Below are 27,821 nucleotides of genomic sequence, written 5' to 3' on the forward strand. Positions count from 1 at the left end.
TAAGTTTTATAACTAGTTATAAATTTAAGCAACTCATTAACTTTTTACCTAACTTCTATAAGTAAAATATAGAACCAAGGATGTGGCAACATGGATGGATCCATCCTTGGTTTCAAATATAGAACCAAGGATGCATCTATGCATGGATGCATCCAAATATAGCACCACTTTGGAGTTGAATTTTTTTACTTTTGATGCTATAATATAGCAATAGAACCAAGTATAGCATTGCATTGGAGTTGCTCTTATAAGACTCCAAGACGTTTTCTCCTTCGATGCTACAATAGATACTTTTTGACCCATGATTGATTTGCAAAACTTATCAGTTATACTGTACTAGCCTGAACTCTGAAGATGCTTCTAACCTTGTAAAACATAAAAAGTTATTTCTATGACGTGCTCACGGGCACATAGTGTATTTTTATTACTCATCTAATATAAATAATTTTGTATTCAAATAATTTCACAAATAAAAATCTACGAAACTCATCAAATTTAATATTTATTATATGCCAAGGACACAAATTATTATATATAGATGACTTGAATATCAAATCCAAACATAAATACATTGAAAATATATAAAATATTATTTTAAATTTTCATTTTCTTTGAATGAAAATATCTATACTATCTCTATTATGCTATAATAAAACAACGTAGGTATAATTTGAAATACAAATTTTTGATTAGGTTTTTTTGATTTTATATTTTTTTGTCATCATAAAGTAAAAAGAGCCATATTAAAATTAAAATTCTCTTAATAGATAGAAGTCTTAAATAACTAAAAATGTATCTCTTAAAGGTTACAAGTGTTAAAAGTTTTGTTGGCTATGCTTTAATCAAATTTTAATATACTAATAAAATGATATTTTACTATATAAATTATAAATTTTGAATTATATACTCGTCAAGTCGAAGGCTATGTAAAAAAATAAAATAAAAGACTCTCATATTACATACTCCCTCCGTCCCTTTGATCTGTATACGTTTGGATTGGACACGAAGACTAAGAAAATTGTATAAAGTAAGAGGAAAGAGAAAGAAAAGTGGGTAAAGTAGTGGGACCCATCAATATATAATTGATAGATTTGTAAAAGTGGATGAAAGTAGTGAGTGATTAAGATTTTTATATTATAAAAATTTACCATATTGGGGAAGTTTTGAAATGTATAGAATTAAATGAGACATCAAAAAAAGAAAGTGTATAGAAACCAGAGGGACGGAGGGAGTATTATTATTATTTTTTTAATTCTTTTTATAATAGTAGACGATTTCAATATTTTTTTATTGAATAGAAAATAAATTTTCAAACATAAAACAGTAAAACATATACGGGTCGGCAAGTGAATTCGAAGATATGCCCTAAACAACCCATCCTTCAATACACCCCTGTTTCAATTCCCAAACACGGTGCTAAACCCCACACTCTTGCCGGAATATTTCACCGCCGAGCGTACAGACTCTCAACGAGCTAAAAATGTCGGTTCTGATCGTGACAAGCCTGGGCGACATCGTCGTTGATTTGCACACAGACCGCTGTCCATTAACGTGCAAGAATTTCTTAAAGCTCTGCAAGTATGTCGTTAATTTTTTTAATTTCCTTAATTGCGTTTTGATTTCGCCTCTAGTATCTGTACAATTCGTGAAAATAATTAGATAATTCTGAAATAAATTGAGATGATTATGTTGAAACTTTGTTTATTAGTGCTGATTGTTGCGGAGATCTGTGTTAACAATTTAACTTAGCTGGAACGTGTGTTTTATGTCTACGGTCTACCAGCATTTGTGTTTGCAGTGTTTTATTTTTTATGCCTGTTGCTGAACCTAATATATGAATTTGATACGTCGAGGATAAGTAATGACACTAGAGTAGTGGAGTGTTTGACATAAGATACTCATGTCTCGGAGTCTAGAATTTTTTTTCCCGAAACGATGATAGGTTGTGTTTTGAGGAATATTTTTAGTAGGGTAGTCAGTCGTTGTAACCGCTTCTTGTTGTGGTCGGTTTATTGCAGGATTAAGTATTACAATGGATGCCTGTTTCACAATGTTCAGAAGGATTTCACTGCACAGACGGGTGATCCTACTGGGACAGGATCTGGCGGGGACTCTATTTACAAGTGAGTGATAAATTTAAGACTGCAGTTTTGCGTTTATGGTTGCATTGGCATTGGAGTTATTTTTGGACTATAGATTTTTAGTCCTATAGTCCTATACATATGAAAGTTGTCCGGGAAGAATATTTTATGTTAACGTCTCTATATCTAAGAGGTTAAATTCATCTTCACAGATACTTATACGGAGATCAAGCTCGCTTTTTCGGTGACGAGATTCATTTGGATTTAAAGCATTCTAAGACTGGCACAGTTGCTATGGCCAGTGCTGGACAGAATCTCAATGCTTCTCAGGTTTGACTTGTGCTATTGAAAGTATCAAGTTAACTATTTATTGGTTGTTATTGAGTATTTCTTTTACATTTTCCAAGTGGTTCTACCCATTCCTTCTTACCAGCTGTTCATATCTGTCACTAGGATAAAACTTCTCATGTGATTCTAACTTACTGATCATTTTTCAGTTCTACATGACACTGCGTGATGATCTTGACTACCTGGACGAGAAGCACACTGTGAGTTTTCTAAGTTATATCCTCTTACAACTTCTGTAGTAGAAACTATAAACTATGACAAATATTCATCTAGAGCAGCATTACAAACCTTGAATTTAGGTGGTACACATGGCTTGTCATTCATGTTATATGCTTCAGCAAGTAGCCTAACTCTAGCCTCATGGTCATAATTTTCCAACAGTTACTTTAGAACAAAACAATATATATGATTTTCTTTTCTCAACATTAAATAAGATGCGCTTTTAAGGTTTTGTATGATGCTAGTCAGGTCTATTAGTCTCCTACGATATTGGTAAATTATGTGAACATGTGTGACTATGTGGTCTCTGTTAAAACTTTGAGTGAGTTGGTTAATAGAATATACCTATTCATGTTTTCTTTTGTCTATAATTGTAAATATAGTGTCATAATGTCTTTAGAAATCTTGTAATAGGTTGCGTTTGCTAGAAATTTTTGGGTTTTTGTATTTAAACATCAAAAGCCAAGTTATGTTGATGTTGATTTAACAGTGATCATTGTGAGTCGGTTGATTTCTTAATGATCTTAATATCAAACTTCAATTTCACATTTTTTAGATTTTCGGGGAGGTTGCAGAAGGGCTTGAAACACTGAGTAGGATAAATGAAGCTTATGTAGATGAGAAGGGCAGGCCATACAAAAATATCAGGTTTTAACTTCATTCATGTAACACATATTGATATTTTTCTATAGCAATTAATTCGTTTCAGTGTTATCACCTCTTACTAGATTCTAACATATTCAGTTTCTATTGATAGAATTAAACACACTTATATACTTGAAGATCCTTTTGATGATCCACCACAACTTGCTGAGCTTGTGCCGGATGCCTCTCCTGAAGGCAAACCCAAAGATGAGGTGATAAGTCGCGTCAGATTCTTTTTATGTTTGGTTATTTTAGCCATCTGGATCAATTACGTGATTCTTAATTATATGTTTTTGCATTTAAAATCTATCATTTTTTTATGACCAATCATCTTCTATAGCTTTTTGGCTTATTATATGATATTTTTTTAAAGCACCCTGTATACGTCTTCGTCAGTTCATCTTTACAAATCAATCACTCTGCAACGTTCATACTCTTGCGTTTGCTCCATTAGGTTGATGATGAAGTACGACTTGAAGATGACTGGGTACCCATGGACGAGCAGTTGGCTCCAGGAGAGCTTGAAGAAGTTATCCGAACAAAGGAAGCACATTCCAGAGCAGTAGTGCTTGAAAGTGTAAGAGTTCTGCACAAATAAAGACAATTTGGATCTAGTTTAGACTTCTGTGCATGTTGGATTTTAAGTTATTTTTCTCACTTGTGCTTTACAGATTGGGGACATTCCAGATGCTGAAATAAAGCCTCCTGAGAATGTGTTGTTTGTTTGTAAGCTAAATCCAGTAACTGAAGTGAGTCCTCTTTTTGTACACATATATCTTGGATTGTTGTTACTAGCATATTCCATATTGGATGTTTTGGTTCCCTGGCCCTTGCTCTTTCTGTAATATTTCTTGCTTATGAATTTTAACTTCTGAGTGCAGGATGAGGATTTGCACACAATCTTCTCAAGATTTGGAACTGTTACTTCGTAAGTTCTTTAATACCCTAGCATGATCCATTTATCTTGTGTTCTTTCTAATAATTATATCAATATTGGCAGGGCTGACATAATCCGGGATTTTAAAACTGGGGACAGTTTATGCTATGCTTTCATTGGTGAGTTCATTGATATAGCTTCAGTTATCAGTTTCTTGTTTGTTTTTAAGTATTCCCTCTTGATTATTCTGGCAATCTAAATTTTGGAGTATCTTGCTAGAGATTACAAAGATCTTACAGTAAAAATCTGTGTTGATTGTTGTAAAGATTGTTTACCTGTCAACTAAACAAGTCTTGGGGAAATGTCATTATACAGTAAAGTAAAAAATGTGGATGGCATCAAACCTTATATCATGCTTTTGCAACTTGTCACTCTAGCAAATTTTGTCAGATGGGTTATTCGAATAACTTTATGATGTTTAACTTGTATCGATTTGGAATGATATGTCCTTTCCAGTTTCTGTTCTTGCATTTACAAACTATCTCTCAGCTGTTCATGCATCCTTTATTTTTCTGTTTGTTTTTTGTCCTTTTAGCAATAAGAAGAAAAGATTTATTATACCCAATAATTATAAAAGAGGAACAGGAGAAGTTGTAGGACCCTTGGTGCTTATTATTTCGCATGTCCTCTTTAGTAATTTTTATGGATTTGTCTTGTCCTAGTGCCTATTTTCAGTCGGGATTCCAATGCGGGTACCCATTAAACTTAAGGTCCTTGCTAAAGCTGCTGCTGAGTGTATTCTCATTTCACTGATCATCTCATGTCAATGTCATACTACTGTTTTTTTGTTCAAATTAAAGACACCTTAGTACTTGTTTGTGAACTAGGATTATATTTCAAAATCTGGATATGGTCAAACGACATGTTTGATTAATATTAAAAGAGTTTGGATTTTGATAGGGATGGGCACGGGGCACTTCGGGGGCGGGGAGTGCTATCCCCGACCCCGATCCCCGAATTGAATATCCACCCCCGCCCCCGCCCCGAACCCCGAACGGGGATGATTTTCCTCCCCGATCCCCGCCCTGAACGGGGAACGGGGATCCCCGCGGGGATTCGGGAAATTTTAGTTTTTAATAAAAAATTATAACTTTATAATATATAATATATTTTTTAATAAACAAACAAACTACTAACTCCTAATATACTAATAAAATATTATTATTTTATATTTTCAATATCAAATCATATTAAAATTGATTTATAATATAAATAAATAACAATTTAAAATATATTATATTACAATATATTTATAATCAATCAATAAATCATTTTCTAATTTTTATTATATTATAAAAGTTATCTATTTTTAATAATATATTTAGTATAATATATATAAATATATTATTGTTTATATATATACACAATCGGGGTCGGGGAGACATTAATCCCCGACCCCGCCCCGATCCCCGAATTTTTCCTGAAACTTTCCCCGATCCCCGCCCCGCCCCCGAAAAATTCCCCGAATCCCCGACCCGAACGGGGCGGGGATCGGATCGGGGTCGAGCGATGCGGGTTCGGGTCGGGGATCGGATCGGGGTCGAGCGATGCGGGGCGAATGCCTATCCCTAGATTTTGATTTGATCAAATACTGAGGGTCTGTTTGGGAGTGCTGTTAAAAATTGCTGTGGTGTCAGAAAAAGTGCTGTTGCAAAAATCAGATAACTGTTTGGTCATTTTTTTGATACTTGCTTATTTTGAATTATAATATTAAAAAAAATAATTTTTTTGGCGAGGTTTGATAGTGAAATTTGTAACAGCTTCCTGCAAAAGCTGAAAACAGCTTTTTCCAAAAGCATGTGAGGACCTGCTTATTCTAAAAGCTGCTTTTCAGCTAAAAGCTGCTGTTCAGAAAAGCTGCTTTTAAATTTACCAAACAGTTTTTCACCTGCTTTTCAGCAAAAAGCTGCTGTTGCTGTCTGCAACAGCAACCCCAAACAGTACCTAACTCATGTAAATTCAAGCATGAAACTGGTATTTTGAAATGATGGCTCAGTTCATGTCTTTTGAAACAAGCATTTGAAATGAATTTCATGTTTCCGAACACAATCTATTTTCATTTAGTTGACATTTGACATTGCACTGTACAGAAGAAATTTGCAACCCAAATATGTCCAGGATATGTTGGAACATTAGATAGGCCAAGTACTAATATGCTCCATACCATATTTAGTGCATGCTCACTTCTCAGGCTGTTTTAACCCTGAAGTGCCCTTTTTTTTTTCCCTGAAAAAAGGGAATTTCATAAAATTAATCAGATTGTTTATCAAGACATCAATGAACTCCGGGTGAGCATTGCTCACATGTAACACACGATCAGATACACCACAAGCAGTCCTGGCTTAATAGTAAGCTACAGTGTTTGCAGATCGTTTAACAAACCTTAAGGAAACCACTCCATCTTTCCACTGAGTCGGCAAAATCTTGCATTCATCTATCATTCTGCCAAAGTAGGGTAGATTGACAGATGAAGTGCTGACAGATACCTGAAGTCTTAGAACTTTCTCCAACTAAGCTTATATAATAATGCGTGATTACTAGCTTATTTGCATGGTACCTTTAATTTAATATATTTATCATCAAACATTCAAACTTATATTTATTTTTGTTCTTTCAACAATTTCTTAACTTTTATTTAAATTATATATTGAAATATTATAGTATTACTATCTTATTAATTGTTATTTGTATTTTTGTAAAAATATAGATGTTATGAAAATATTTAAATATTGTTATTGAATGTGTTATTTTCTAATTTCAGTTTTTACATAATACAAGTAGTACATATTATCATCTCTGTTTAATTTATCTTTTTAGCTTTTCTGTTCACATTAATTGGTTATTTGTATTTTTTAAATGCATGCATGCTATAAAAAATATTCGAAATTTGTCAAAAAAAAATAATTTATGTTTAGTTATTTTTTTTATATAAGTGGTGCATATATTCTCTCCTCTTTTATAATTTCTTCTTTTAAATCATTTTTTAAGTTACGTGGGACTCTGTAACAACCAACCACTGCGACGACCGATGATCAACCATAAGAAGTCCCTTACGCTAATTATATAGATTTAATTTAATGAATATCCTCTTTTTTGTCCGAGGATGTACTTGTATGTAGATTGTTTATTTAGTTTTGTTACCGATATATGTCAATTTTTGATTAAGTGCTCTTACCTTCTCATTGTATAAACAAACCTAATCATTGAGCAACTTTTCACTTGTGCCAGAATTTGAAGATACAGAATCCTGCAATCAAGCATATTATAAGGTATGCTATGTCATATATTTTTTACTCCCCATTGTGTCTGTTGTGCTTGTACACTGTATTTGTTGTGCTTTTGTACTGTTACACTTTATGCATGTAGATTATGTATCTTATTAGAAAATTTATGTCTCTGATTTTCAACAACAATAATAGAATTTTGATATTTACTATATCTGGTGGCAGATGGATAATGCTCTGATTGATGATAGAAGGATACATGTTGATTTTAGTCAAAGTGTTGCAAAGCTTTGGTCTCAATACCGGCGTAAAGATCAGCAGAATGGAAACAGTGAGTTGGCTTCTGATTATAATCCCTATTTATAAATCCATCTCTTGTTTTGGCAAATATATGCAGTTGTGAACACATGCACGAGATTAATTTGGAAGGGTCTACCTGGCTGTTTTGTTCAACTTGTTAACATTTCCTGTTTTGTTACTGTAGAAAAAGGTTGCTTTAAATGTGGTGCCCCTGATCACATTGCCAAGGATTGTACTGGTAGCCCAACTGCAAAGCACCAACCTGCAAAGTACATCTTGAAAGATGACAATACCCAGCGTGGTAGCAACAACAAGTCTAGGTTTGTCACTTGATGCACCTAAAGATTGATATTTATATGATCTTCCATTGATTTTTCAAGTGTCTCATGTTGTAATATTCTTTAATATTGCAGTTATGAAATGGTTTTTGATGGAGAATCTGGTGGAAGTCCACGACGAAGTAAGGCTCATGGTAAATATGAAGTCGAGGATCATAATGGGAAACCAAACATGAACCACCAACGTCCGGATGAACGCAAGTCCAGGGATTACAGGAATAGAGACTCTCATGATAGGCATAGGCATATTGACAGAGAACAGAGAGAGGATGAGAGAGATGGGGGTAGAAACCATTCACGAAGTGGTAGGGATCAAGGTCACAGCAGAAGGGAAGGGAAGGAGTTTAGAAACGAAAGTGGCAGTATTCGCAGAGATGGAAAAGTGCATGACGAGTACAAGAAAAGGAGTTTAGAAAGTGATAGTCTTCGAGATGAGAAGCATGAGAGAGATTATTCAAAGAGGAGTACAGTTGAAGGTAGCCGTAGGGATGAAAGAGAGTTAAAAAGTAGGAGTAATGAGAAGAGTAATCCCGGAGATAGGAGGGATGTCAGACATTATGAAAAGGGAAGTGCAGAGAATAACTCGCGTGGAGATACAAAAGATGAAAGAGAGCGTAAACGGAGTGTCGAGAAAGAATCTCATGGAGGCAGGAGGGATGATAGGGAGTACAGAAAGAGGAATGCAGAGACTGGGCACCATGGAAGCAGGCGTGATGAAAGAGATTATAAGCGAAGGAGCACAGATGATGATGTTCGAGCTGATCAGACTGAAGATGGGAGTGAAAGAAAGGGAAAAGTACATGATTATAAGCGAGACAGAAGAGATGAGCCATATGATAGAAAGACGCATAATAATTCTGATGGTCACAAAAGCAGCAGGGAGGATCAGGATTATGAAAAGAGAAAGACCAAGTAATGCTGCTACTCATGATAATCGAGTGGTTGATGGTGTCTCGGATGGAAGCAATCGACTTTAGAAGAGGGAAGTGTCGTAATGTCGTGTACCATGGATTCCAAAGTCGGTAGCTTTGGATGAACGAGTTAGTAAGTTTATGTATGAGATTTCATATATGTATCCATGGATTTGCAGAGTGTAATTACCTATGAAAGTCTGTTGCAGCATTTTAGTTATTAATCAGTCTTCCAAGGTGACTACCAAAATTTTCTTTATTCAGACAGAATTCTTTGTCATCAAATTGTTCTGTTTTAGAAACATTATATAGCAGACAATTCTTTATTTAGTAACATTATATAGCAGACAATTCCTTATTTAGTAGATAAGCCATGGAATTGTCAACTGCTGGCTGGGTAAGTTTGTTTTATGTGACGCTTATTTGCAGGTGTTTACCAAGTTTTTGTTCATCGACTTTGGAGTGGTTTTTATTGATGTATCATATTTTTGTTTTTGTTTTTGTTTACAGTGATATATATTCAAGGTCAGGAAAAGCACGTCTGGAACTTTGTCTGTATTTTCAGGAAAACACGCCTATATCACTAAATGGGAGGGAGCATAATTGAGAGAGATTGTAGACAATTGATTGTTTGTTGGTAATAAACTATAATTATATTTATAAAGATTGTGGAAAGAAAAAGAATCCTATATTGCCAATAATGTGATATAATAATTGATTTACAGGGACCAAGATCCTTATTAAATTTTTGTAATTAAAATTTACAATTTTAAAAAAGAAATAAATTAACACCACACGCAATTTAGCCATCAATATATAATTTATATTCATTAAAATAATAAGACATATCTTGATATTCGTTACTAAAAAATGTTTCTCTAAATTACATAAAAGCGAAATGCTTTTCTGGTCGTTGATGTAATCCGGGTAAATCAACTAATGTTCTTCTCGTTTGCGGCATGTAGTTATATATTATATATAATTATATTATAAATAAAATTTACCTTCATTATATAATATATTTATAATTAATTATAAAAAATATACTTTATATAAAATTATTATAAATTCAATTCTAAAATTTACAATAAAATGAAAATATAGTTATATTATAATTAGATTAACATTAAATATTTTGGACTCAGAGTTGAATTATGAAAACATAAAGTTGAAAGCTACTGATTATTACTGATAGAGGTAATTAATTCTCTGTAAAGAATTAAATAGGAAAATATATGGGACGATGACTAGGCACTAGCTTCCTGCTTCCTCTCCATAATTTTTCTAGATAAAATAAAACTCACGCTAAACCCCCCAGCCTATTTCTCATTCTACAAGTGTGTGAACGGAGACTTATACGGAAATGGCGAGAATAGCATGTCATCAACTGGTGCCTTCATCAATGGCTCTTCTTCCACTCAAGTCCAGTCTACTCCATCCTAGCTCCGCTCTCCTCTGCCGCCCAAGCTTATCAGTAGCAATTGGACTTGGGAGGCGCCAATACTCTTCTAAGGTTACCATGAGTTTGAGAGCTGGCATTGTTGGTCTCCCTAATGTCGGAAAATCTACTCTCTTCAACGCTGTTGTTAGTCTCACTCCCTCCCTCCCTCCCTCCCTCCCTCCCTCCCTCCCTCTCTCTCTCTCTCTCTCTCTCTCTCTCTCTCGCTCTCTCTCTCTCTCTCTCTCTCTCTCTCTCTCGCTCTCGCTCTCCCTCTCCCTCTCCCCCTCCCGCCCCCCCTCTCTCTCCCTCTCTCTCTGTGCTTGATTAGAAATGAAATGTTGCTACTAGCTTTCTAGTTGTATCTATATGGAAGGATATAGAATGGAAGCCTAAAGCATCTCTCTTTATAATATTTCCCCATGGCTATTTCCCAATACTAAACAGTATATACCATTGATTTTTATGCAAATTAAATTAATTAAAAGCTTGATAAGTTGTACCAGCTGTGGTGTTAAATTTCTAATTGAGCTATCTATATTGATATTTTCCACAAATTACTGGAGTAAACCACCATTTCATCTAAACATTTAATTGATGAAGTAATATCCGTAGACGAGAAACAAGAAGACTTTGTTGATGATACAAATCATATTAGTGAAGAAGACAATTTTGTGAATCTTGATGACAGAGGAAGATGAAATGGACTAATTAACTTTGCTTTCTTTATTACTTTGGCAGTTTGGCTTTAAATTGTTCCACTTGGAGTCTTGGACTTTATATTATGTTAAATTAGGTTGCTTTATTAGTTAAATGCTTCTTATCTAGGAATTATTGTCTATGAATTATGAATTAACAATATTATGATTTATGCATAATATATCATTTATACATGTATATTTAGCTGTCTTCGATGAGCCCACTAAGTAATCGATCATATGCCTGTGTTACCACAAAGTCCCTTATGCTGGTCTGTGTTTCTATGTATTGAACAGCTTTGAGGATCTTAGAATTAGACATTTAGTAGATGTTTGTGTGGCTTAACCTGACCAGGTCATTTCTTGTTAATTTTCCAGTTACGTCCAACATTATATAGTTTGTAAACCGAAATCACAATAATATACACTTAAATATTTGATGAATGTTATATTTGATTAGTAAGGCGATTTATCAAATTCTGTACGACTTTTCGTCAGTTTATCTGTAGCCTTTGACATACCTTTTCAGGTTGAGAATGGAAAAGCACAAGCTGCTAATTTTCCTTTCTGTACAATAGAACCAAATGTCGGAATTGTTGGTGTACCTGATCCACGTCTCCAAGTACTTTCTGATCTCAGCAAATCTCAACGAGCTGTTCCAGCATCTATAGAATTTGTAGATATTGCTGGGCTTGTAAAGGGAGCTAGTCAAGGGGAGGTGATTTTTAGTTATCTATTTTTTTATCCATATTTTCTTGGTATTATCTGTAAGTTGTTCTTTGGGAGTGATCTAGCCACTTTTTAGATGATGGCATATGATTAAGATCTAGCATTTTGTTGACTGCAGGGTTTGGGTAACAAGTTTTTGTCACACATTCGTGAAGTGGACTCCATACTCCAGGTAATATTCATATGCGTAGAGATGTTTTCCCAGCTTTTAATACCTATTTGAAAGTTATTCAGTGTTTGGTGGTTATAGTATATTTTACTAGATTTGAAGTCATGTCAAGAGGGCAGTAGGGTTCAAGATGTATATTTTACTTTAGTTGTAAGATTGGTATATATGGTTATAGTATCTGGAATTCTGGATGTGTGAAGACATAAAAGTTCCATAATTACATTCATTTTTTATTACCCTCCTTTTGGTTTAAAGGAGTTGAACATGGTCACAATTGTCATAAAACAATGTTTACTTTGGGTTGTAGATATCTTTACTAATGGTTTCAGTATTTTTTATAGCTTTCTGTTTGAGCTTTGTGATTGTATACTCTGTGCAAGTCTAAATAAATTAGCGCTATTATTGGTCTATGATCAACATCTAACCAAGGAAACAACAGTTTATTTTAAAATGGCTGTAACAACTCTTTACCACCGTATCACTGGCATGAACCATCAATTCTTGATAACATAAAGCTTAGTGATTTGGATTTTTGACACTAAAAAAGGCAAACATATGATTAGGATTCGTAGTCAAACATATCTGCGTAGATTTTTTTCCCTTCCCCTGTCTCCACTCATAGAAGCTCGTGTTTTAATTATTAAAAGTTTTTGAATTTTATATTTAGAATCTTCAACCATCTTTATTTAAGAAGACTCTTTTCATTTTTCCAGGTGGTTCGTTGTTTTGAGGATAATGACATTGTTCATGTGAATGGAAAAGTAGATCCAAAGTCTGATATAGATGTCATCAACTTGGAACTTGTTTTCTCAGATGTAGACCAGGTATGTTATTATATATTTATCTGCTACCGTGCGGGGAGTATAATTGTCGCAGGAGATACTTTGCACTGTTGTATTTCCTGAAGTACTTGTTCCAGACATCACTCAAGATCTAAGAAACTAAATGCTGTAATGCAGTCATTAGATAGTTTTTATTAACTTGGAAGGGCATAATAGGACAGTTAAAGGGTATGTTGGCATTCTATTTTTATTGTGCATTCTTTTTAGTCTAGTTTAGATGAGATGAGAGGGTGTTTGGTTAATTGTTTCACTACTTGTAAGAGAATAAGAGGTAAAAGTACGCCAAGGGTACTTGTTTTCCTCTTATTAGATGTACAAAACAGTAAAACAAACAGGGGAGAATTTTGTTTTTTCATCTTTCCTTTTTGGCTTCTGTACACCCAAGTTTGTTAATTTTTGTTGAAAGGGCGGGCATGATATACATCACTGTTAAGGCCGGGTTAGATAGATGGTCATAGGTTAATCAGGATGACTAACAATTCAATATTCCCTGGTGTCCGGTTCTGATTCACATTAATAAATTTGTTTTCAGTCAGTTATAAAGCATGTTATCAGTCTATCACATATCATGGTTTCGTTGCTGTGTCCAGCTTCACATATAGACCCACTATAGTACCTAGGTAAGACATAATTGGGAACAATGAGCCTTGCACATCAATGTGACTAGTACAGGAAGTAGACCTGTAGCTACACAAGTAGCTCTGAGGAGAATCTGTCTGCACTCGGAAGTTGCGAATTTGCTTTATGAATTCTGACTACCCTTCCCATCAGCAATAACCTCATGAGCCCATATCTGGTCCATCTTATTTAAGAACCATATGCACATATGGAATTAGCACTAAGAACGTACACAAGATCATAGGAAAGATAGGGTTGGGTACTGGTAGTATTTCATCATAATGCGGCATTTTTTTTTTATTGAATCCTTGCTCCAAAAAAATATAGATCATGTTTTATGGTTCATATATGCCTGCTACTCGATTGAGTGAACCCCACTGGAAACTCACAATTCTTAAATTCTACTGTATTATGGGGTATGTAGTAAGTCACCAAAACCACACCATATTTATCCTGTAATGTGAGTGAAATTCACCCTCAATTTAGGATTCCCTTCTATACAGATTACATCCATTTTCTTAATCATATGCCACAGATGTGCATCTCTTGTCATATCATTGTTTACCAGTATGTATCAAAGGGGCTTTAGGTAGCATATACAACCTATATTTCATTGTTTAACCTGGAACATATGTCTGAAGTGCCTCCCTGCTTGTATTACATGGCTTACAACTGCTTTTGTGATCTTCAATTTTTTGTGTTTCTGTAAACTTCCAACATATCATACTAAATAAGTTAAGCTAATGGAACTAAACTGTAATGTTTACAAGAAATGCAGATTGAGAAAAGAATTGATAAACTGAAGAAAGGCAAATCCAGTCCACAAGCAAAAGTTAAGGTATCTCTTGCTTCCAGTTTGTTCTTACTTTGCGAAGAAGTGAGTGGGAACTTTGTCAGCTGATATTTGAATATGTTATATTCAAATTTTAGGAGGAAGCAGAAAAATCTGCATTGGAAAGAATTCAGCAGGCGTTAATGGATGGAAAACCAGCTCGATCAGTTCCTCTAACAGAGTTTGAAAAGGATGCTATAAAGCACATGTGTTTACTTACAATGAAGCCAGTCATTTATGTGGCTAATGTAGCAGAATCTGATTTGGCTTCACCTGAAGAAAATCCTCATGTCAAAGATGTGATGAAGCTTGCTTCAGAGTTAAAATCTGGAATAGTAACTGTCTCGGCACAGGTTGGTTGTAACTACGTACTAACACTGTATTTATGCAACATTATGTATGTATTCGCATATGCAGAGTTCATCATCTGGTAAAGATAGAGAGTTCTCTTATTGATAAACAAAAAATTATTATATAATAAAAATTAAAGAAGGACCCATCATCAATGTATAATTTCAGACATACAAGATAGTCATTTTAATTATTCTTGACCTGCAGTTGAATGGGGTGGGTCGTTAGTCGTTCTTGTTTGTTTATTCAATATTTGCATGTTTACTACATGTTGCTAATGCTAGTGTTGTTCCCACGGAATATCTACTAGTTATACATTCGGGTTTTTTCCCCCAGGTAGAATCAGAGCTTACTGAACTTCCATCAGAAGATAGGTTAGAATTTTTGAACTCGCTAGGTGTGGATGAAAGTGGCCTTGGAAATCTTATCAGAGCAACATATGACCTTTTAGGACTTCGAACATATTTCACTTCAGGGGAAAAGGTGAAGTAACGTAAACACTCTAATCATTTGGCAAATCTTTGTTTCAGCTATTAACCTTTTTCTGTATCTATGATACAGGAAACAAAGGCATGGACTATACTATCAGGTGTGTTGGTTTTTGATCAGTTTTATATTACTTTAAAATATTCATCTTGTTTTTTAGTCTTTACTAATATTTTTTTTTGCAACCTTTAAAAGTGATCCCCCCCCCCAAAAAAAAAAAAAAAAAAAAATCTATCAGAAAAACCTTTGTGTGCCAACATGACTGTCAAATTAGGTGGATGCAAAATTCAGCAATATTATGAAATTAAAAGGCATTAACAATATTATTCTTAAAGGCTGAGGACAAATACAAGTAATAACTTTCAATTGCTGCTATGACTGATAGTTGTGATGTGTCAGGTATGACCGCACCTCAAGCAGCTGGAGTTATCCATTCCGACTTTGAGAAGGGTTTTATTCGAGCAGAGACGGTATGCAGCGCTTTTTACTTTTGGTGTCCTTCCCCTAATATATATCAATATAAATGACAAAACGATATGCCATTCTAATATATTATACAATCATCTTCCTGGAAAGAAATGTGAACAAGACATTTGTACCTTCAATTTGGTATTTGGTTTGCTTTAAAGCTTTCTTTTTCAATTTTGTAATATAGAGTGTATTATCCAACCAGTGAGTTATATTCATATTTGTATTTTGCATTGTATTTGTTTCTTTAGGTTGCCTATGATGATTTTGTTGCAGCTGGTTCACTTGCTTCTGCAAGGGAGAAAGGACTTGTAAGTTGATGTATCTCCTTCCATATGTGATTTCTGGTTCTTTGCACATCATTTCTTTGTATAGCTAAGAATATAGTAATTTCTTTTTAGGGTAGTTAAAAATCACTTGTTATTAGAGAAGAGCTAAGCATTCAGGAGCCTGTTTTCTTAAATGTGTTTTTTCAGGGGTATTTATTAGTTTTATGTTGTTTCAAACTTGTCGTGCCCTTGACTATCATGATTGGTACAATAAAAGTCATATTAAGAATGTTAATATTTTGAGTGTTTACGTTTTTCGGTTTGTTGTGCAGTTGCTATATGCCTATATAATTTAGAGTTAAAATATATTTGAATAATATATGCAGTAGTTATTAAAAAGTATGCATGTTCATTAAAGTGTACCGTTACTTGTATATAAATAATTTTTTTATTACGTCTTATTTAATGAAATGAAGTTCTTCTATCTGTTTTAAACTTATATTTATATTTTATAATTAGTCAGTTTTTAAGGATTTGTGTTCTGCATGATATTTATAAATCATACTGTATGTATTTGGACCATAGGTCAAAAAGCCAAATAGACTTCAGAAGCCATTTGATTAGGAATATATTGTTTTTTTCAACGAGTAATAAGCTAATTACAAAAGATGCCAAATGTCAATAAATGAAATACTAGAATCCAAAACAAACTCAAAGTGTATTTATATTGTGGAGGCCAAGTATATCCTAGTCATCTAGGCTGCTACGACCAATCTAGGTTGGCCTCTTCCCCGTTTAAGCTTTAAACATGTTCATAACATGCTCAAAGTGTTCGGCGCGATGGTCGATTGTCTAACTTGGTATCCATGAAGTCACAACTGCTGAAAATAACCTCTGTATGAAAAGGCTGTACAGTGGGGTCTCATTGGACCTTCTCTATAACTTAGACCATGGTGATAAATATTGTATGATACATGATAAATAACCTCATCATTAACAAGCTTATGAGCTTCTGAGCATAAATAGTCATAACTAATATATTGGTTGAATATGTAATGATATGGTTCTATTAAACCATGCCATGGATGCTTTTATGGGTTCTAAAAGTGTTCTTATATCTTAAAAACGTTCTTTAAAAAGTTGGCAAAAGATGAAAAATATAAAGAATGCTTTGTACTATGTTGCACAAGTAGATACACTGGATGTATGTTTGGTTTCTCGTACTAGGTTGCACTATCCTTTAACTTTACAGGCAATTAGTGTCATTAGGGAAACTTCGCCTCAATTGTGGAATCCATGCAAATTTTAAAATAAACTATCAAACAACTTTGTGTGTGTCTGCAAATTTCATATATATATATATAGGGAAGTGCTCAAATACAAGTTTACATATATACGTCGGGTATTACAAAGATATGCAGCCATGGTGTCATATAGCAGAAGTTTAACACCCTGTAGGTGTAAGCATGTCATGTGGGATTGGGCGGATCATCTGTAAGAAAATCAAATTGACAGCAGTTTTTGTCATCCTAACGAGACATGCATGCATGCAATATTCCCTACTCTTTAATCACACTAGACTATACAATTTATGTCCTATGCAGTTGCGATCAGAAGGGAAAGATTATGTTGTCAAAGAAGGAGATGTTATGCTGTTTCGTTTCAATGTCTGATCTAAATTATGTACATTATCAACTGGAGGTCTTTCTCTTTCCAGTCATGGTGGATTTGGTGAAACAAGAATCCAGTCATGGTGGATTTTTGTTTTAGGTGGCATATAAAATTCTTTTACGGATTATAAAATTTTCACTGAGTTTTACAATGGAGCAGCTGGAGCAGCACAGCACTAACTTCATCAAGGTTATATACACTTCGGGATGTTGAAGTCAGCAACTAATACATTGCTTAACAGTGATACATATACTAGTATATCAACTATATCTTTATTTGAATAACATATCAATAGTTTCTCCTTTGCATTAATATACTTGCTAGCGCTTGTCTGTGTGTGTTTGACAATATAATTCGCACGGCAGAGGACTGGAGCATTCGGGAGGAGAATGCCCTGGTGTGGTATCAGTGTATTGTTTGTGCATCTTATTTACAAGATAATAAATGAGTGATTAATCATGACTGTATGTATGGGGTGGACGAACGAATATCCCTTTATGTTCTAATTAATCTGTTTTCAGTTGCTTATAAGCAATCACTAAGATTTCTAATTTTATGCTTCAAAGTTAAGTTTTAAGCATAATTAGTTTCCATTTTTAGTGTATATGAATGGCATGTTCCTTTGTGCTGCTTGTCATGATGATCAACTAAAATTAGCCGCTGGGTGTTGGGTGCACTTGAAAGTTAAAACTATGATATATGTCTGCTCTTGGTTATTTAGATTTTTTATTTATTTTAATCTTCAATCGTGTCCCCTGATTAAATTCCTGAAACTGTTTGTTGTGGCTTTGAAGTGGGGACGATATAATAAAAGTGAGCAAAACAGTTTCTTGGCAATCCTGTGACATATTTTCCAGAATAAATTAATAATGATTTTAGCTGAACCACGTTAATTAAGAAATTAAAAATGCAACTTTTGTTATTAATTTATAATCTAAATTAACAACGAATATCTGTCTGATCACATCATCACATGTATAAAATATAAATTAGGACGGCTCAACAGCCATCCCTTTTAGATTAACAAACAAAATCAGTACACGTACACGCTGTCACTATATAAAAATTACTGAACGCTGTCACTATATAAAAATTTACATACAAAATAGAATGGCTACTACTATATAGAATTAACAAAAGCAGTTTGCATTCCTGTAAATTAATTATCGACACACTCTAAAATTATTTTTTACTTATTATTCGGGTCAAAGATTCTAGCAATGATTTATTTTACATAAAAAAAGCGTCATCATTGTTTACACAATTATTGTTAATAAAAATCTATCACCTAATCAAATAATAATTGTTAATATGTGTTAGTTAAAACATACTCCAAAAATTATTAATATCGTAAATATATAGAGTGACCTAAAAATAAAGTAACAAATATAACTTGGAATATACACAATGACATAAGTATAGTAGATTTTATTTTTTCCGTGCTATTATATTCTTCACATTGTTATTGGAGATGAAGATTAAAAAATAACCGAAAAGAGTATGAAAAATTGGTTATTGATAAAAGGATTGGATGGTATTAATTTCTATATCATAAAATCTTATTAATGTCTAAAAAAGTTTAAAATATAAAAAATTGTCATAACTGTCGCATTTCAAAATGAAAGGGCTCAAAAATAACAAAAAAAAAATGGGAGTTGAAAATGGGAGATACAACTCGTAAAATACTCATATTTAATATGGTCTAAGAGCATCTCCAAATGTAATATATAAATTCATTGACTATAATACCTAGCTAAATGGATTATAAAAATTATTTTGCTAATAGTAAAAATATACATTCTAATAATATTATGTATAATTATTATAAGCTAAAATTATATCTGACAGTTTTTTTTTTCAACAATCTATTGCATGATAACTAGTTATGTATAGTTTTTACTAAAAAGTGTTGGTTGTAGTAAAACATTTTTTACATATTATATAAAAAAATTATCTAGAGGACACACATACAAATATACAATGAGTCATTGACACGTAAACTTTTAGCTAACACTTCTCAACTTGCTAATACTTCTCAACTTTTAAAGAAAAGATGCTGCCACAGTCTGTGCCGACAATGGCCGTCAAAACTACGGGAGAACTAAGAACTTTGTCGAAGTATACTCAGTCTCTGCTCGAGACAGACAAACCATGTTATTTATATAACATCTCATAAATCTATATATTTCAATTTTCATATCTGATTTACTGTTTTTGTCACGTTAAGATTTTTCAATAAACCAAATAAATTATCCTGTTATGTAATTTATGTTTTCTTGGCATTACAGGATGGCGGAAAAAGTTAATATCAGTTTTTTTTTGCCACACGCACTCCATCTCATTAATGTGACGTTTGACAAGTGGACGAGAGATGTTTTGGAATAAATTTGAGGGGCTTTGCATAATTTAAAATAAATATTTATTATTTATAAATGAGAAATTATTTATAAATAAAAAATAACTTTGATTTATGCATTTAGTAAAATTGTTATAAATTATATTTTAAAATGATCTTTTATATTTTTGTTAAAATCGAATTTTAAAAATAAAAAAATAGAATTTTCAACTTATGACATTCTAGCTTATAAATTATAAATCAGAAGCTGATTATAAATTCTTTTTAAATAAGTTATTTCTCATTCAAAAGCCAACACCCCGAATATCATTTCAAATTTTACCTCATCCAAAAAATTTATTTTTGGTTAAAAAAATAATAATAAGGTTTATAGATTATTTCAAATGCAAGTCTTGGATCCGTAATGAATAGCCGAGGGACAGGGAGTCCATGTTTAGGCAACCAACTACTCTTACATAAATCTAGCCCGCCAGATACTCCTACTGCTCACAACGCCAAACAGGAAACGATACTCATCTCGGGACAGATGATGAGTCATCAGATAACATATGCTTAAATGCGGAGATCCATATATTTACTGGGTGTATTCGATTGGGATTTTAATGCATTGTTTTTAGTCTATGGATTTTAATGGATTGTATGAGATTTTGATTTTTTGCGGATTCTTGATGAAATGTCGCAGAGTTGATAGGATTTAAGTACAATGCTTCGAAATCCCATTGAATTTGGTGGGATTTCAAAAAACTTAAAATACACCGAAGAATGCCACAAAATCCATCATTTTATGAAATGAAAAAAAATCCATCAACATTTGAATACCATCAGATTTTAATGGATTTTAAACAATCCCAATTGAATACCATCGGATTTTAAAGCATAATTTAAAATCTCAATTGAATACCACTAGATTTTGTAGCATAGTTTAAAATCCCAATTGAATACCTCAAGATTTTAATGGATTTCAAACAATCCCAATCGAATACCCTCGGATTTCATGAATGCAAAAAAATGCTTTAAAATCCCAATCCAATACACCCCTCTTAGAGTGTCACTTTCTCGTACACACATCCATGGATCATGTCGATCCAAAGCACACATATGCATGCGTACGTCGAAATACGTACAACCAAATTTGTGGATCCACAGTTTGGATCTCCTTAGATATTTTGTCTCCACTTGTGATTCTACAAGACAACTCATATTTAAACAGGAAGTTGGCTCGTCTATTTCATTAGCTCGCTCAACAATACGTTGCTATTGCAAGTTGCCGCTTCGGGTCCTCCAAAAATAAAGACCCTTTACCTACTTGTATTCATCCTTATAGTTTTTAGTTTTAATATTGCTAGATCTCAGGTTCTGAGTGTATATCAAGCCTTAAAGTTTGCTTAATTCTGTTAAGCCACGACTCATTTCTCTTTCTGTCTCGCGTAAAAAAATGAAGAAGTTGAATTTGATGTTACGGAAGTGCAAGACATTGTCTAGACAGCTCGGACGCAGCTCGTCTTACAGTAGTTTGAGGTCCAAGTCGACGAGAGATGATTTATGGGGTGTTGATCAGGGCAATGAGCATCGCGAAACGATAATCGTTGGGAGCTCTAGGCGACGGTACGCTGTGAAATCCGAGTTCTTGAGCCATCCTTTGTTGAGCGCTCTGATTGAGAAGTCCAAGAAGCAAAACCCAGGAAGCGTGGGATGTGGTAGTGATATAATAGCAGTGAAATGTGAGGTGGTGCTGTTCGATCATCTCTTGTGGATGCTAGAAAATGCGGATCCTACCAATCTCACTCCTGATTCTTTCGAAGAACTGGCTGATCTCTATGTTGTTTAGCTCGTGATTCAGATCATGTATGATGAAGGAATCTTAGACCGTTTAGTTTTGGTTGGGGATGCCTGTCTGCTGTATCTTTCAGTAAGCCTGCAAGATCATCGTGTTAATTTCTTTCCTTTTTTTTTTTTATTTAATTTTTCTAATTTTTTTACATATATGCATCTCAAAGGATGGATCAAAATCAATAACTTTGATGCATTGTTCATTCGATTTGTTTAGAATCTTGTGGTTATACATATTGTGAATGTTGTTTGAAATTATTCTTTTGATGTTATACTTGTACAAATATACATATACAAATTTGAATTGTCGGCAATACATAAATTAATATATCCAGTAGTTAAATATATATTCAAGAAAGTATGGGGCCATCGGCCACCGGAGTATCCTAAATCAAACATTCTTTCAGAATTAAGTGAGAATTAAAAAGCCAGTCAGAAGTCACAGGAATAAGTTTTCAATTCTTCAAAGTTCAAACACTTCAAACAGTTCTATAGCCGCTGAAAATTGAGAGCATCCAAATTTTACTTTAGCTTTAACCTTGTTTGAAAATATTCGAAAATGTACATTCATACGATGATAAAAAAATAATCATATTTATTATATTCCACATAAAAGTTTTCTTATAAGCATTCCACGTAAATGATACCTGATAATCCAATTCATAGACGTAGAATTTTTATCTAATTAAGAATGAGATGATCGAAATAGCAGATATTTCTTATTACTGGATGACGACTCCTTTGTTGACCTTGAAAATAAATTAGAAAAATATGTGATTTAAACTTATCTTGAAAAGAAATGAGAAAGTTGAAATGCAAAATTTAGTTTACAATATTTTTTACTTCGAAAATAGGAATTTTGGGTAACGGGTCGTGTTCGTATCAGTAATCGGGTCGATTTCGGGTCAAGTTAAAATCATTTAAAATTGAATAAAACTGAAAATTGAAGTTATTAGAAATAAAATTCTAATTTCGGGTCCATTCGGGTCAATCGGGTGATTTCTGGGTCACTTTCGAGTTTATGTCCCAGTAAATCGGATTTCGGGTTGGATCGGGTTCGTGTCGGGTTTCGGGTCGTGTCTGATATTGTCACCCGTCATGTAGTTTGAGACAGTGAAAATATAGACCTTTTGACTAAAATAAGGGGCTTGATCTTGAAAAAAAGTAAATATATCTCATTTTTTTGAAAATAAATAACTTGTTTCTCGTAAAAAAGATCATAAACACATATTAATTATTAATTTTGAAAAATTATACAGATATTACCCTTCTTAATTTTTTTAAAAAATCCCAGGACAAACGTGCTTACTATTTGTTGTTGTTCTGTGACCTCGGTCATGCTCAACCTCCGGTCACGCTCAAAATATTAAATTGGATTATGATGGCCCATAGCCCACTATAAGATATTTTACCCGGTCCTCTCTCTTTTCATAAAGTGGCACTCCCCAGAAACGGATGATTAATCCAACGGTAAAAACTATAACCATACTGTATGATCCTGGAGTCTCGCCCATACTAACACTCCACTACTCTCTCACTCTTGCAATGCACTTTGTGAGTACGCCTTTATGGCCTACTACAATTTTCTTAGTACATCGTTTATGAACAAGTGTTACTTAAAGTGGAGGAGGACTTGAAGTTCAACTTCTTACAAGTTTTCACAATCTGGGTATGTGTAATATTTATGTATGTATCATCTCTCTGACTTTCCTCTCTTGAAATATGATGTAATAAGCAATCGAAGATTGTTTTTTGCTTATATTATTAGATAAAGTATTTTCTTGATCTTGGTTTTTTCTTCTCAGCAGAATTAGCAGTTCTAGTTAAGTTTAGCACCCAAAAACAAAATAAAATTTTTGTGTGTGTGTGTGTGTGATTGTATTGTTTTTAATTTGGTAGAGTTTAGAAGACCTTTTTGTTTGATCTGTTGATATAAGAGAGAGCTTTAAGCTTCTTGTAGTAGTCTGGTTGTTTTATTTTTAACGAATTTCATGTGTGTAAGCAGAAAATTGAACTGTGTGACTTTTTTCAAGGTATGTGGTATGTGATTGTCATGAATAGAAAGTACTTAATGAACGACTGTTGGGTAATTTTAATATGTGAACTTAGACGATATTGTTGATAGTAAGGAAGACTGTATTTTCATAGTTTAATTCAGTAACGATTGCCTTTACACTTGATTCCCTGTTCCAAGTAGCGTGGTTTAATAATCTGACACTTTCGAGGTTAGGAAGTTTGCATGTTCCTTATATTCGTTATATTTGTCGTTAGGTTGTATGTGTCATAGTTGAAGAGTAATGTGATTATAATTGTTAGGTAAAGTGAAAATGGAGAGGGGAAGGCCAAATATGAGAGTTCGCTACTCAGGTTCAACACCTTCAGAGGAATCAGCTTTAGATCTTGAAAAGAACTGTTGCGGTCATTCTAATCTGCCTTCATTTAGTTCACCAAGTCTTCAACAATATGCATCTGGAGGACAGCACTGTGAGAGTAATGCTCCATACTTTTCATGGCCTACTTCAAGCCGGCTAAGTGATGCTGCGGAAGAGAGAGCAAACTACTTTGCAAACCTACAGAAAGAAGTCTTAAATGAAACTCCTGGTCGCTTGCCAAAAGGGCAGCAAGCAAACACTTTACTGGAGCTCATGACCATTAGGGCATTCCACAGCAAGATCTTGCGTTGTTACAGTCTCGGCACAGCAATTGGTTTCCGTATCCGACAAGGTGTTTTGACAGACATACCAGCTATTCTGGTGTTCGTGTCAAGGAAAGTTCACAAGCAATGGCTTACTCCACTTCAGTGTCTACCCACCGCGCTGGAGGTGAGAATTGTAACCGTGATTCTTTTTAATTAATATAAAGACAAGGCTGTTAGTGCTTTTATTACATTCTTTTCTTATAGTTTTAATTTGTTTGGCCTTGGTTAACGAAATAGGCAACAGAGAGAATATCCTACTAACCGTAATTTGTTTTATAATTTTCTCTGCACCTTTTATATTGATATGTTAAGTTTTTCTTCTCTTCCTCAACCTATCCCCTTCTTAAATCAGGGTCCAGGAGGTGTATGGTGTGATGTTGATGTTGTGGAATTTTCATATTTTGGCGCACCTGAGCCAGCACCAAAGGAACAATTGTATACTGAAATTGTTGATGACCTGCGTGGGAGCGACCCGTGTATTGGTTCTGGTTCACAGGTACTCTAATATCTTTTACAGAACCTTCCTTCAGGGATTTAGTTGATGTGGTTATTGAATCAGTGTAAAAGGGATCTTCCTCTATGTAATCTGAAATCCTTGCATACTATAGAGTCTGTTCATTGACTGAAGACAAACAATCAGTATGTTGCCCGTTGCGGTTTGTCGAAATTTCCCTTTTGCTCGGTGAACAGTAGGCAGGCTAATCCTTGACCTTGTCATGCCTTGAAGCACTTTTATTTGAAAATAGCATCTATCAGCTGAGCTTCCTTTGGTCTACCAACAGTCGTTTTGCATAAGAATGGAGTGAGTAGTGAACTGATGCATGCCCCTAAACCTCTCCCCATCTCATTTACTGATTTTGCCCAATTTTCACTATGAAATGTGGATGGTGGAACAAAGACCATCCAAATCATAATAGGAATCAGCATTGTTCATTCTTGATATGCCAACACATGTTTTATCTATTAGTGTTGCCTCCAGTGCTAAATAATGGATAGATGTCTGAAGATTTATTTCTGCTTATTAAAATATGTGAAGGCACACAACGAGGAAATTAAGCTTGTTTTTCTGCTAACAAGGAAAATTAGCTGTAGCCCTTCATTTGTTGTGCATTCATATATTTGTTTATATGTACGTGGAAAGTCATGTTGGTGCTTCTGTTTGGTCGTGATAATATATGTTTCTTAAACATCTTTCCATCTGATAATCATATGTGGGTAGTTACATCTTAGTTTATTGGTCGTGAATAGGTAGCGAGTCAAGAGACCTATGGAACCTTGGGTGCTATTGTGAGGAGTCAAACAGGCAACAGACAAGTTGGTTTCCTCACAAACCGACATGTTGCAGTTGATTTAGATTACCCAAACCAGAAGATGTTCCATCCTTTACCTCCAACACTTGGACCTGGTGTATATCTTGGTGCAGTTGAGAGAGCTACTTCATTTATCACAGACGACCTTTGGTATGGCATATTTGCTGGCATTAACCCAGGTTAGTTTGTACAGTGTATTTTATGCTCATCTCAGGCACCTCCGATACTCCGATCTAATTGTATATTTTAGTTTTTGTTTTGAATTTAATCAAGTATAAAATTATTAAAACATTGTGCTGTTCACATAATACAATTGAAAGATTGTGCTGTTATAGTAATACAATTAAAACATTGTGCAGAGACATTTGTAAGAGCAGATGGGGCATTCATCCCGTTTAGTGATGATTTTGACTTGTCAACTGTTACTACATCTGTGAAAGGTGTAGGAGAGATTGGAGATGTTAAGAATATAGACTTGCAATCTCCAGTCAATAGTCTTATTGGTAAGCAGGTGATGAAGGTTGGAAGAAGTTCTGGCTTGACTACAGGGACTGTGTTGGCGTGTGCGCTTGAGTATAATGATGAAAAAGGAATATGCTTCTTAACTGACTTTCTAGTTGTTGGGGAGAACCAACAAACTTTCGACCTTGAAGGAGATAGTGGAAGTCTCATCATTTTGAAAGGAGATGATGGGGAGAAGCCAAGACCAATTGGAATTATATGGGGTGGAACTGCCAATCGGGGTCGTCTTAAACTGAAAGTTGGTCAACCTCCAGAGAACTGGACTAGCGGGGTAGATCTCCGACGGTTGCTGAATCATCTTGAACTCGATCTAATTACAACTAGTGAAGCACTTAAAGGTTCAAATCTGTACCTTGATTCAATCTCTCTGTCCCCCTTTTGGGAATTTGCTAATTGATAGCATGTATATAGAATACAGTACTTTGTCGTTCTGACTAACAGGGCCTGCATTTTCTGGAGTCTGGTATACATCTGTCCTAGCATCATAAAAAAAAGCACAAAATACAATAGAAATTGCTTCCTGTCACAAAACGTGTCTTTTTTGTTTTTGTTTTTTTTTTTTTTGGGGGGGGGGGGGGATGCCTTTTTCTACAAAAATAAATTGCGATTTTGGCACTTTAGTTCTGGGGATTTAGACATGCCTTCTGGTATTGATTATTCTTGATTGCTTGGACAATATTGTGGTTTTACCATGCATGTATTGTTGTTTTTATAGTTGCAGTGCAAGAACAAAGAGCTGCTTCAGCAACAGCAGTCGGCTCTACTGTTGGAGACTCCTCACCACCCGACATAGTACTTCCAAAGGACAAAGCAGAGCCTCTTGGAATCAACATCCAGCAGATTCCAGTAGAAGACGGAATAGGAGGCCTAGATGTGAACTCATCGCCAGTGGAAACCGAGTTTCATTTGGAGGAGGCGGTCAACATTGGTCCAAGTGTTGAGCATCAGTTCATTCCAAGCTCATTTGGGTGCTCTCCCCTGCATCGGGATGATCAACGATGTAATGTGGCATCTGATAATCTTTCTGCTTTGAGAAATGGGTCTAGTGAGGACCTTGGTTTTTCATTGCAGCTAGGTGACCATGAGCCTAAAAGAAGGCGTTCTGATCCTTCACCTAGCGGAGAAGCTAAATGAGCTTCCTCTAGTAATGTAACTAACAAACTGTTGAATATTTTCTTGTTAAAGCGGGAGACTAAAAATTGTTTAGGGGAGTGCGAGTATTCCCTCTCAAGTTGTGGGGTAGTTAAAAATTGTTATTCCTTCACAGTTTGAGTTCAGCTCAATTCTTGGGCTGTGTTCATGGGATGAAATTATGGGAGAATGAAATGAAATTTGTAATCTAAATTAGAGATGATTGGAAAAAAGTTTTATAATTTTCATTATTTCATCATTTCATTCCAACTGTTTGTACTAAAAATCTAATTATATTAATTATATCACTTAGAATAATATGTTTCCTACAATCAAGATCATAGAAACTTTAGACTTATATTTAATTACAATTTCCTTAGCACTATCTTTTTTGTCCAAA

At 34.3% G+C, this 27,821-nt stretch overlaps 4 protein-coding genes across 6 annotated transcripts; all 4 read left to right on the forward strand.

Moving 5' to 3' along the window:
* The first annotated feature begins 1,335 nt into the window (after positions 1-1,335).
* Positions 1,336-9,510, forward strand: LOC108219401 (peptidyl-prolyl cis-trans isomerase CYP59). Its single transcript, XM_017392827.2, has 14 exons — positions 1,336-1,578; positions 2,019-2,123; positions 2,294-2,411; positions 2,579-2,629; positions 3,205-3,296; positions 3,406-3,505; positions 3,748-3,870; positions 3,965-4,042; positions 4,175-4,221; positions 4,294-4,349; positions 7,459-7,499; positions 7,680-7,785; positions 7,939-8,074; positions 8,168-9,510. The coding sequence occupies exons 1-14, from the start codon at positions 1,481-1,483 to the stop codon at positions 9,006-9,008; spliced, it is 1,992 nt and encodes a 663-aa protein (XP_017248316.1). The 5' UTR covers positions 1,336-1,480; the 3' UTR covers positions 9,009-9,510.
* Positions 9,511-10,250: 740 nt separating this feature from the next.
* Positions 10,251-18,139, forward strand: LOC108215723 (uncharacterized). Its single transcript, XM_017388277.2, has 11 exons — positions 10,251-10,588; positions 11,669-11,857; positions 11,987-12,040; positions 12,751-12,861; positions 14,276-14,335; positions 14,428-14,682; positions 15,017-15,163; positions 15,242-15,269; positions 15,566-15,636; positions 15,886-15,945; positions 17,508-18,139. The coding sequence occupies exons 1-11, from the start codon at positions 10,367-10,369 to the stop codon at positions 17,574-17,576; spliced, it is 1,266 nt and encodes a 421-aa protein (XP_017243766.1). The 5' UTR covers positions 10,251-10,366; the 3' UTR covers positions 17,577-18,139.
* Positions 18,140-21,365: 3,226 nt separating this feature from the next.
* LOC108217702 (auxin-responsive protein SAUR76) lies at positions 21,366-21,758 on the forward strand. The gene has a single exon (XM_017390583.2). The coding sequence runs from the start codon at positions 21,366-21,368 to the stop codon at positions 21,756-21,758; it is 393 nt and encodes a 130-aa protein (XP_017246072.1).
* A 1,463-nt stretch (positions 21,759-23,221) lies between these two features.
* Positions 23,222-27,685, forward strand: LOC108219153 (protein NARROW LEAF 1). Of its 3 annotated transcripts, none has more exons than XM_017392446.2 (6): positions 23,222-23,446; positions 24,077-24,582; positions 24,811-24,954; positions 25,707-25,947; positions 26,128-26,628; positions 27,006-27,685. In XM_017392446.2, the coding sequence occupies exons 2-6, from the start codon at positions 24,088-24,090 to the stop codon at positions 27,422-27,424; spliced, it is 1,800 nt and encodes a 599-aa protein (XP_017247935.1). In that variant the 5' UTR covers positions 23,222-23,446; positions 24,077-24,087; the 3' UTR covers positions 27,425-27,685. The 3 variants fall into 3 exon arrangements, with proteins under 3 accessions (XP_017247935.1, XP_017247934.1, XP_017247936.1); XM_017392445.2 differs by having other exon boundaries at positions 23,222-23,429; XM_017392447.2 differs by having other exon boundaries at positions 23,222-23,429; positions 24,083-24,582.
* Positions 27,686-27,821: the final 136 nt, after the last annotated feature.

Source organism: Daucus carota, chromosome 4, assembly GCF_001625215.2.
Source record: "Daucus carota subsp. sativus chromosome 4, DH1 v3.0, whole genome shotgun sequence".
Classification (NCBI taxonomy): domain Eukaryota; kingdom Viridiplantae; phylum Streptophyta; class Magnoliopsida; order Apiales; family Apiaceae; genus Daucus; species Daucus carota.

What these genes read in the sequence shown, in the direction of transcription:
- LOC108219401 (XM_017392827.2), top strand. Translation starts at nt 1,481, where the DNA reads ATGTCGGTTCTGATCGTGACAAGCCTGGGCGACATCGTCGTTGATTTG. An exon ending in GAGCAGTAGTGCTTGAAAGT is followed by an intron (nt 3,871 to 3,964) that starts GTAAGAGTTCTG and finishes TGTGCTTTACAG; the next exon opens with ATTGGGGACATTCCAGATGC. An exon ending in GGTAGCAACAACAAGTCTAG is followed by an intron (nt 8,075 to 8,167) that starts GTTTGTCACTTG and finishes TTAATATTGCAG; the next exon opens with TTATGAAATGGTTTTTGATG.
- LOC108215723 (XM_017388277.2), top strand. Translation starts at nt 10,367, where the DNA reads ATGGCGAGAATAGCATGTCATCAACTGGTGCCTTCATCAATGGCTCTT. An exon ending in AAGTGGACTCCATACTCCAG is followed by an intron (nt 12,041 to 12,750) that starts GTAATATTCATA and finishes TCATTTTTCCAG; the next exon opens with GTGGTTCGTTGTTTTGAGGA. An exon ending in GTCCACAAGCAAAAGTTAAG is followed by an intron (nt 14,336 to 14,427) that starts GTATCTCTTGCT and finishes TTCAAATTTTAG; the next exon opens with GAGGAAGCAGAAAAATCTGC.
- LOC108219153 (XM_017392446.2), top strand. Translation starts at nt 24,088, where the DNA reads ATGGAGAGGGGAAGGCCAAATATGAGAGTTCGCTACTCAGGTTCAACA. An exon ending in GTCTACCCACCGCGCTGGAG is followed by an intron (nt 24,583 to 24,810) that starts GTGAGAATTGTA and finishes TTCTTAAATCAG; the next exon opens with GGTCCAGGAGGTGTATGGTG. An exon ending in AACTAGTGAAGCACTTAAAG is followed by an intron (nt 26,629 to 27,005) that starts GTTCAAATCTGT and finishes TTGTTTTTATAG; the next exon opens with TTGCAGTGCAAGAACAAAGA.
- LOC108217702 (XM_017390583.2), top strand. Translation starts at nt 21,366, where the DNA reads ATGAAGAAGTTGAATTTGATGTTACGGAAGTGCAAGACATTGTCTAGA.